At 33.1% G+C, this 10,879-nt stretch overlaps 1 protein-coding gene across 1 annotated transcript; it reads right to left on the bottom strand.

The window, feature by feature from the left end:
* Positions 1-565: 565 nt before the first annotated feature.
* Positions 566-5,192, bottom strand: LOC131596505 (zinc finger CCCH domain-containing protein 6). The gene is made up of 4 exons (XM_058869166.1): positions 5,040-5,192; positions 2,196-2,405; positions 1,917-2,041; positions 566-1,829 (listed from the first exon to the last, which is right to left on the bottom strand). Exons 1-4 carry the CDS (start codon positions 5,097-5,099, stop codon positions 944-946), a joined length of 1,281 nt encoding a protein of 426 aa, XP_058725149.1. The 5' UTR covers positions 5,100-5,192; the 3' UTR covers positions 566-943.
* Between the last annotated feature and the right edge of the window lie 5,687 nt (positions 5,193-10,879).

Genomic DNA, 10,879 nt, shown 5'->3' on the forward strand with positions numbered 1-10,879 from the left:
AAAGACTAAAAATTAATGAATTAAATATAAATAGTCTAAGATAAAACATTATATGGCAGAATTTGATTCATATAAACAACTCTAATTTTGTAGTTGTATTGAGAAATGATACAATGAATAGGAGAGAAATTTTACCTCCAAATGTCATCCATTGTACCCCTCTATTTATATAAATAAATACTTCTCAAACTAAACAAATAACTTCAAATCTACATATTCTAAAAACACACTTGTAACTATTTTTCAATTATTAGGACAAGTAGAGTGTGCGCATAAGAGATAAAGAAAGAAAAGGTAAAGACATTGAATAACATGCACATCATGTTTTGCATGATTTTTATTGCTCCTTGCAACTTTTCATCTCAAAATGAGAATTTCATATTAAGGATCCAATCCAACAACTTCATCACCCACAATGAACAATTTTTTTGTTTCCTTCCCATTTATGCCTAATAGGAAAATGCTTAAGAAAAAGTGAAAAAGACAAGAATAAATCTCAACTATTTATTTCTTCAAATTGTTTCGTAATAAATAGCATTGCTCATTCCCATATCATGAAAGCAAATTAAAACAGACGGAGATGCAAATCAATTTATACAGTCAGAAAGTAAACAGAATTTTTTTATTAATACATCATCTAGCTGGTGGTATCTCCTATCAGTTGCAACATAAAAACCTCATATCCTTAATTACAATCATGAAGAATGACCAAGAAAGAGAGGCAGCAATTTCTGCATATTTTCGGTTACAAGGAGACGCCCATTCAAAAATGATAAATGTATGATCAGAAACAGGCATTGATTTAGGCTCAAAATCACTTGCAAAATAAAATGCTAACTTGACCATATCAAATGTATATGATATGAACCTTGCATTCAGGTCTCCCCATCAAAATAAATGGCCGCCAACATCATCACCAGTTGAATGTTCTGTAAGAGTTCAATTAACTGCTGATCTCGTTGTCCATTTTCATTCTCTTCGAACTTTGCATCCCTGACCCAGGATTACCTTGTTGCTGAAATGATGCATCATGCTGAAAGGTACAGTTAGTTCCGTTCCGACATCCTCTGGAACTGTTGAAAAAGATACAAGGCTTCATGATCTTTGGCTTTGACCCCTTTGCTCTAAAATTGTGTACTGTCTCATAGTTTGATAATGGCTGCTGGTTCTGACGATTATTCGAGGAGTATGGAAGTGCTTCTTGTTTATCGCCTCCATGTTGTTGAATCAGGCTCTTATAGTAGTTTACATCTCTTGTTGAAGGGGGGTCAACAGGAGTAGCAGCAATAGTTGAACTCATTACAGACCTAGAATGCCATTGAGTAGGAATATTTGCCGCCATCTGACCGCCATTTGTGTGAGCATAGGAAGAAGTGGATAAAAAAGGATTTGACGAGGTTGTAGTCGTTTCAACTTGATTAATGCGATTAGTAGGATGTTGTGAAAAAACTCCGGAAGATGATCCCGTGTTTTGTACATACTGTGCATTATTCTGAACTCCATAATCTCTAACTAACTTCTCAATCACTTCAGGATTGTTGAGAATGTTATTGAGTAATTCACGGTCAATCAAATTACCATGTTCGCTGCTCTTTACTATGCTAGTTAAAGCAACAGATGCAGCAGCTACATCAGACATACTCGTAACAGAGTTTGAACCCTCAAATATACCAGAAGATAACCCATGAGACTGTGAAACATCATATTGTTTTGAGGAATGAGATGATATTTCTGCTGCCACATCCCCATCTTCAACGGGCGTAATTGGGATCACAATAGTATGATCGTCCATGTAATGAGAATCTTCAACGTTCAATGGAACAGAAGGACTGCATCCAAGAAATAAAACATTCTTTATTTACAAAGATTGTGGAAACAAAACAAAAAAATCGAACAAGGCAAGAGAAGACTCAAACTTTGGAGGAATGGAAGATATTCTTGGATATATAGCCTCAAGGACTCTCATCTCCCTGTGAGGTTGATCAATTATCTCTTTGCTTTCTTCCCCAGCCGCCACTAGCCATGTGACATCTAGCACGATCTGATAGAATCACATATTTACAAAGAATTAAGGATTAAATATTAAAAGCAAACTCACAGAACACCTTCTTTTCCTTTATTTTCTTCCACGCGTATTGAAATATAAACAATACTGAAAATTACTTTAGACGTTGAAATATAACTGAAAAAACTACCTTATGTGGAGTAACCCAGCTAATAACTGGTATTTGGGACAGGTTAATGTCAAACTGACTTGAAGCACAAGTTCCTTCAAATCCAGGAGGCAAAATATCATCAGAACCAGGTTCTCCTTGATACAACACGGATGATGTCTTTGCTTGGAGGTGATCTTGAGAGTTCAACCCAACTTGTGAAGGAGATTCCTCTGATAAGAATAACTTAACCTGTTCAACAAAAAGGAAACAATCTTTTGTCATTTAGAACTCTTATACTATGTATTTTATAATAAAATCCAGGCAACATAGTCTTAAATGACTAATTATTGATTTTGTTCACTCAATACATCGTCAAGTGCAAGGTGGTTACTAATTTGCAAACACTTGAAATATAGAGTAACAAAATCCATAAATAATAAAGAAAAATCAAAAACCAATTATAAAATATGACAATGAAAAATGATGCACAAAACGACCTTGCATTTTCAAACAGCTATCGTGATCACTTTTACTTTTTGATAATAATATAGAACTCGGAATATATAAGAAGCAATTTATGATAGAGTTCATACAAGCACAATCTTTGATGATTTAATTTGAACTGTCTTTACTAGAATACAACACAATGAATCTTGGATGGATAAATTAGCACATTTTGATCCAACAATAAATGCCAAAGCATTCAAACTTCAAAGAGATTTCATATCATTTAACAAACTCTTTCTTATGCAAGCTATTATGGGTAATCAGGATAAAGGACTTGGTGATACTCAATTTTCCATCCATAAGATTCTTATTATAGATACTTAGAAGACCAAAACCAATATATTCTACTAAATATTGTTTTAAGATTTTCACAGCCTAAGAGAGGACACAGATATCTCATTCATTTGCCCACAAAAGGGTCTGCTCTTCTCTCTCTCTCTCTGCTCCTGCATTGTGACTGGGCCCTGGGGCAATATCAAGTTAAGATCCAGACTAGAAGTGAAAACAGATTCTTAAATCCATAAGCTGTTTCGAAATGCCGCAATCAGCTCCCAGACCTTCACCTCTTCATCCCAGTGTTAGACAACAAAGACCGCTAACAACTTATATTCAGTCACACTTTGATAGGTGTTGTCTGAAGTAAATTAATAGGCTGGCCAACCATGAACTTTTGTCATCTTTATCTCCGATACTTCTGCATGCACCAACGATACATCACCTGAAAATATCACTCACTTGGCCCTCCCATGTTGGAAGAGGCTGAGATCTTGCACTTAGTCTCCTTTCAAACAGAAAAAGAACATAGTTTTAGAGAGAAAGACATCATAGACTTCCAAGCTGCAAAACTCTACCAAGACTCTTTGGATACCGAAAAATCCGTACCAAGTAAAATAGCAGTGAAAACAAAAGTAGTGTGATCTTTTATTTCAACTCACGAACTTTTTCTAAATCCTTACTAAGTAACAGCATTGAAAACAAAATTAGTGTGATTTAGCAGTAAAAACAATGAACTGAAAACTTCAGATATTAGGATTAAGCAGATGCTTTTTCTAAAACGAAAAAACCAACAGCATAAAAATATAAAAGAGAGAAAAATAAAACTAAGCCGAACAGGGAAACACATGACTTTGACACTAATTATTTTATAATGAAAAAACATTGCAAGTAAGAAAACAAAAGGCAAATACTGGAATGGAAACTGTAACAGGAATCAAATAAACTCACACATATTCATAAAGCATAAGCAGTGTGGTTACCAACCACAGGAACACACCAATAAGATACAGCGAAAATCAGGAAAGATTACCCTTTTTAACTAATGTTCAATCGTATAAGGCTAACAAATGACTGTTACTAGTTTCAAAGTAACATTCTTTGATGGAAACCCGAGATTTGAGATAAAAGTAAAATGAGCATTGTAAAATAACTTCGGAAATAAATTAGTCTAGAGTAGCAGCAGTGTATTACGATACATGCTGCCCACGCTGCAATGCATAGCATTGTTAGACGTCAATCATAACACATGCAATCGATTAACTAAACACACAAATAACCTGCAAGAGCAGAACCTCATACAAAACAATTAGAACACATCTTATAACCATAAAATAATTGAAGACCTAATCCAACGAAGGAAAAAATTTATTTTTCCACCACTGCCTATAACATGGAAAGCACAAACAAAATGCATTCTTATAATGCGCAAGGATAATTGCAATATCAACACCCTTTACTTCAGATAAACCAATTCAAAAAGATTCAATCCTATACAAAAAAACAGAGGATGATAACACATGACCAAAATAATAGTACAACTCATGTAATCTACCAAATATTCCACAGGATTATACAAAATTAAAAATAATAATAATAATAATAATAATAATAATAATAATAATAATAATAATAATAATAATAATAATAATAATCAGCAATCAATCCAAATAAATCCTCTTTTAAGAGTTTCAAATTCCAGAACAAATTCATCACCAAATCACTATCACCAATCCCAAATATATCTTAAGTTCCTTATTATTTTGCTTACAACTTTTCTTCTGCTGTTTTTTTTTTCTTTTTCATCATCATTCAAAATTCAATTTTTATTTCAAATTTCAATCCAATTAAACCATTCCATCTCTTAACAACATTTAACGGATTAATTTTAATTCAATTAAAACCCTCAATTCACAAATTACATGCAAACCCTAAAAATTCCAATCAGATTGTAACGATGATGGATGAAATGAAGCATCAACCATGGCAAGGTCCTCAAAATCAGATACACAAACAATTAGGGTTTTGAAACTGAAGCGGTTACTGGATGAAAATCGAACGAATCGATCGATTTGGATACGGCAACTGGAAGATAATTTTTACCTGACAAAGATTCAAATCCGAAGCCCATGAAACTCGCTTCGATTTTTGCAATCCACGCATATTTTTGCACCCTAAATATTTTACAGTCGCCAAAAAATAACGAACGTTTCGATATATGTTGTGGAAGAGAAAAGAGAAAGAACCAGAGTAAACTCTAGTCCAGTGTTATAGAAACTGAACCGGAGGTTTAAACCGGTTTGGTTTGAAATTGGAAACATGAACGGTCCGGATGAACCACATTGGATATGTTGTCGAACCGACATTTAGGGCTGTGTATGGGCTTGGGCCTAACGTTATACTCAACTTCCACTGCAAATTTCACTCGTGATTGCATACCATGTTTTTCTTTCATAGATTTATTTTGTTGGAGTCAGACATATTCACTCACTCTTAACCACCTAAATAACTTTGAGACAAGTTAGTTATGTGTATAATAATAATCATAACTAACATGAATTATCAATATCATTGTGTACATATTTTTTATTTTTCTATAAGTTGGAGGATAAATGCTAATCATCTGCAACTTGCAAAGAAGAATTTGAAATGGTTGAGGAGGGAGAGGTTTAGTGAAAAAAATCTACAAGTTGGTCTTTAGAGGACATTGACAATAACTTGAATATATCAGCATGAAATTTTTCTGAGATTATATAACAATCAATCTTCGAGTGCTTTGTACATTCATGGAACACATGATTAGTTGTTATGTGGATGACAATCAGGTTATCACAATATAAAACATGAAGTTTGAAGTAAGGTGAACCAAGAATGCTTGCATCATAGAAAAGATCTAAACAATACTTTCTTGAGCATCAGGAAATTTCTTGCTTGGGGCGAACCACTCAAAGGCCTAGGAAATAGTTCAATTGGCCTAAGTTTTTGATTTTGAAATTATGGTGGAGTACTATTTTGATCATATCAATTCGTTCATGAAATTTCTTGCGATAATGATATCAACTACATATATCAATAGCAGATAAATGACATGAGTTTTTTTATGAACAAGGAATAATTTGTGTCTACTTGAAGATAATTGTGTGCAAGAAGAAGTGACATGAACTTCTCATACAATATGCCCAACATAACCAATTTTACATACCTGAATCCTTCAATTATAATCTAACATTTTTCTGTTGGTTGTAGGGAGAGATATGACCAATTGAACTATGTTGAGTTGATCAATTAGTGAATACATTTCAAAGAAGCTCAAGCATTCAATTCGATTATATCCTTTTGTAACTAACCATGCTTTGAATCTTTTAGTGATCCATCAGCATGGGATTTTATTTTGTATGTCCATCTGCAGCCAATTAATTTCATAAGAGTTTGCAAGTCAACAGTTCCCCATGTACCTCTTCTCTCAAGAGCTTAAAGTTTAGCTTGAATTGCTTGACTCCAACATTCAAACTTGTTAGCTTCAACATATGTCTTTGGTTCATTCAGATTGTTAAGAGACATGACATAATGACTATGTGAGGGAGACACGTTTGAATAATACGTGTACTGAGAGATAGGGTAGTTCATACCTAAGGATGAGTGATTTGGAGCATCATTACATGAATTGCATGTGTAGTCTTTAAGATGTGATGGAGGATATTTGATTCGAGTTGAATGTTGTATTGTTTGATTATGGTTGGTGGATTCGGGTATTTGAAGTTGGTTATTTTGTACAGGTTGCATGTAAGTATCATCACTTCTTATAGGTTTGGGATAAATTACATGTAAGATAGTGGTGGATGGAATGATATTTGGAGTAGGTGGTGGTGAGGCATTGGTTGGATAAATTTCTCAAGGTTTTATGCAAAAGGTGTTTGTGTGGCATTGGTTGGATAAATTTCTCAACTATTCATGGGAGTGATATTGTCCGTATGAGAATGGATTAAGTGTTTATGGAATGATACATTTGTCGATATGAATAACTTATTTAAAATAATATCAAGTAAAACATATCTTTTGAGACCTACCTTGTACCCATAAGAAAGCTATTTTTCTAGGTTTTGCTTTTAGATTTGTTTTTTTGGATTGTAGAGTTTATGCATAAACTAGGCATCCAAAAAACTTCAAGAAATTAAGGTTGGGTTTTTTATCATATAATATGGTGTATGGTGATTTGTTTAGTAAGATGGGTGTGGTCACTATATTGATGAGAAAAATGGCATGGTTAAGGGCATTTGACCAATATTGTTTAGTAAAGCTCTTCCAAAATTTAGGATATGATGATGTTTCCTTTCTACTCTACCATTTTTCTATCGAGTTTCAACACGTGGTATTTGGTGGTGAATACCTTTAGATGTGTGAAATATAGGTAAAGAAAAACTCATGGACATTATTAGACCTAACAGTCTTAAGAGTGACATTATGTTGGATTTCAATCAGTTGGACGAATGGTTGGACATGTGTGGAAAATTTATATTTAGATTTCAGAATAATGATCCATGTGATTCAAAAATATATTTATTTATTTTCATTAGTAATATATGGATACAAGTTTGACATGTCAGACAATTTATGATTAAAACGTTATCCCAATCTAAAATGACAAATAGATGTTTGACGGTTATAATGGTTTTGAAGAGTAATAAATGTGGTATTGGAAAGTGTAAGGCAAGGTAAAGTAGCATGCATAGTCTGGTTTTGAGGTTGGATTTCCATCAATAACTCATACAATGATTTCACTTGATTAGCCAAACCAATCATTCTCAAGGAATTTGTATCTTGTAAATAACAATGATCAAGTGTGAATTTGATTGTACATATCAAACTTTGACATGGTTTTTGACATGTAAATTAGATCTGGCTTGAACTTATGTGAATACAGGAAATTGGTGGTATAAAGAGAAAGAGAAAATAAACATTACCAACATAAGTAGTTTTGAATAATTACCATTTGATAAGTGGACTCTAATGGGCCTAATATGTTTAACAGACTAAAGAAAATGCAATGATGAACATGTATGTTGATTAACTCCATAATCAGTGAGCCAACCATTGAAATTATTGTTTGTAGAATAAGAAATAAAATTGGTCTTACCATTGCCTCCATAATTTAAGCCTCTTCCTCGACCAAAGCCATTTTGGCATCATTTTCATTAGCTAATAAGCTTGACTCGTATGAAATTTTTGTAGGGATAATGTTACTTCTTCCTATATTGCACAATTGAGATCATCATAATCTAGGATATGCATTGATCCATCAATGATTGAAAGATTATTTAAGCTCCAATTGCTTGTTGCATTGATCAGCTCCACCAACATAGTTAGTTCTATCTAGATTTTTTGTGACAAAAACAAATTTTGGTCCATCACTAGAATGAACATAGAAAACCAAATCAAGTTGTGGTTAAATAGGTTTTATTGTGGTTGTTCGAGGCCTCATTGTTGAAAATCAAAGAAAAATAAGATGAAGTAGGAATTTATGAAATTGATGTGTAACAATGAAAGGTTCATATACAAATATCAAGGCAAGTTCTTCAAAAAAAATACTTGAAGAATGCAGCAGAATCAAGTGCATACCTCACTTGAGAAGAAGAAAATGGATCAAAAAGAAACTCTCCAAGAGAATACTCATGCAATGTGCATCACAAGGAAACATAAGTAGGCAAGCATATAGATAAACTCCTAACTAACTCTTAACCACATAACTTACTCAATTAACTTTGGGACAAGCTAGTTACATGTGTAACAACCGGCTAACTTGAGTAACCAATATCATTGTGTAATAATTAGAATATTGGGTCAACAAACATGATTTTCTATGTATTAACATAATCTAATAGATATTCTAATTTAAAAACATATAAGACTAATAATATATTTATTGATATTGATTCTATTAAATCATATTACGACTATTCAAACCACTTTGACATTTTTATATGGCTATCAATCTTTATCGACCAAGCTCAAATGGGCAATAAAGAAATCCAATGATCATAATATCAACCAAATCAAGCAAATGAATATGAAATGGAAATTTTACTTAAAAGATTACCAAGTAAATGAATATTAAGCAGAAACCATCTTTAAAATATTACCTGATTATCAATGTGAATGCTTATTTGACAAATGACGATCGATGAGAGCTTAAGCCTGGTTGCGGAAATAGTGGTTATAAAGGATTTTGATGACACACTAGAAATTTTCCTCTTCTCTAAAAGATTCAAAAATCACGATCAAGTTAGACACAAAGCTTGTTATTGATGCTATCAACGCGAAAAGCTTCCCTTGATCGTATTGGGAAAGCTCTGTCTAATAACTAGTGAAGGAAATTTTTCCTTCAATGATGGTTTTCGTTGTTGTAACATTACGGCTGATTATTTAACTAGGGTTGCAATTGCAAAACCTAATTCAAGGTGGGTCGGGTTTCCTCCTCCTGAAATTGATATGTTTGGGTCGTAATTTGGACCTTTAGTTTAAGAGAAATGATACAATGACACTAAAATTGACATTTACACCGTATAATCATACGGTATGCAGCACTATTTTCCTTTTATTTATTTTTTCATGCTACTTAGAATTTGTGTCATTAAAAAACATAGCAAAAATCTATGGTGTAACAATACGGTGTTAAAATTTTTGTGTCATAATAACAATCCTCTTAGTTTAATCTACTCCAATTTCTTTCCAAAAAATATAATTATATCAAAATATGAATTCGGTCTTGTAAAAATTTCTTCCTTCTCTAACTTTAAAAAAAAAAACATAAGTTGATAACAAAATTAATACACTCCGAAAGAATTTTTCAACTTTCAAATGAATTAATATTTGTTTTTTTAACTAACTTTTTTTTTTAATATTTTTTAATGCAAAACTAAAAACACAATTGGTTGTAACCCATGTATGGATAGTTCTCTCATGTAAGTTAATTGATTATTTAACGTAAATATATTTTTAATTTTTGTAAACTTAATAAATTTTATTAATCAAAATTTGTAAAAAAATATATATATTTAGTTTTCATTTCTATAAAATTCGAAAGTACAATATTATTCTCATATCATATGCACATTTTAATTACTGATATGTCGAACAAAGGATTAAGTTGTCATTGAAGGTCATACATAATAATGTATATTGAAGTGTTTTTTATAACACTGATGACTCATTGAATTAAGAGAATTTCTTTCCTGATCTCCTATGAGGTGACCTTCAGCGAAATTTCAAACTTGCCCCTGTTTTGGAGATGTATCTCCGAAATAAATTTTCTTTTTAGATTTTTCCAGAGTTCGAAAGTGCACTTCCGAAAACATCAAATGGGGGGTGTTTTCGGAGATGCACTTCCGAAAACACCTTTTTTCACATTTTAGGGGGTCTTCGGAAGTGCACTTCCGAAATATGCAGAAATTGTGTTTTTTTTTTATGTTTTTCTAAACAACGTTTAGTCCCGTATTTTTAATTAAACGAAAAACGCCGAATAAAATAAACGACATGTCAACATAAAATACTAAAATTATATATACAAGCCGAATAAAATACTAATAGTGTGCGTAAATGTACGTAAATGTAAAAAATACAAACCGAATAAAATAAAGTCATAAAAAAAAAAACTGGAACCCCTACTGTGTATGCCTAACCCTAACTTCATGGGACCTCCTCTGCCTCCTATATGCCCCCGCACCGCCCGCATCACCGACCATCCTCTCCACCACGGCAACTGCCTCTGGACCACCCTGATTAATGATACCTCGCTCCAACGCGTCCCGCCCAAGCATATCTATCCGCTGGCATATCGGCAGGAGATCAATGACATGGTCATCCTCGGCCAGCTAGTTCTCCAGGATCTCCTCGTATGCTGGCCTAGGAGCGCCGGGAGCGTCGAGTGTCATCAGAGGATGTGACAC

The sequence above is a fragment of the Vicia villosa genome, linkage group LG4 (genome assembly GCF_029867415.1).
Source record: "Vicia villosa cultivar HV-30 ecotype Madison, WI linkage group LG4, Vvil1.0, whole genome shotgun sequence".
Taxonomy (NCBI): domain Eukaryota; kingdom Viridiplantae; phylum Streptophyta; class Magnoliopsida; order Fabales; family Fabaceae; genus Vicia; species Vicia villosa.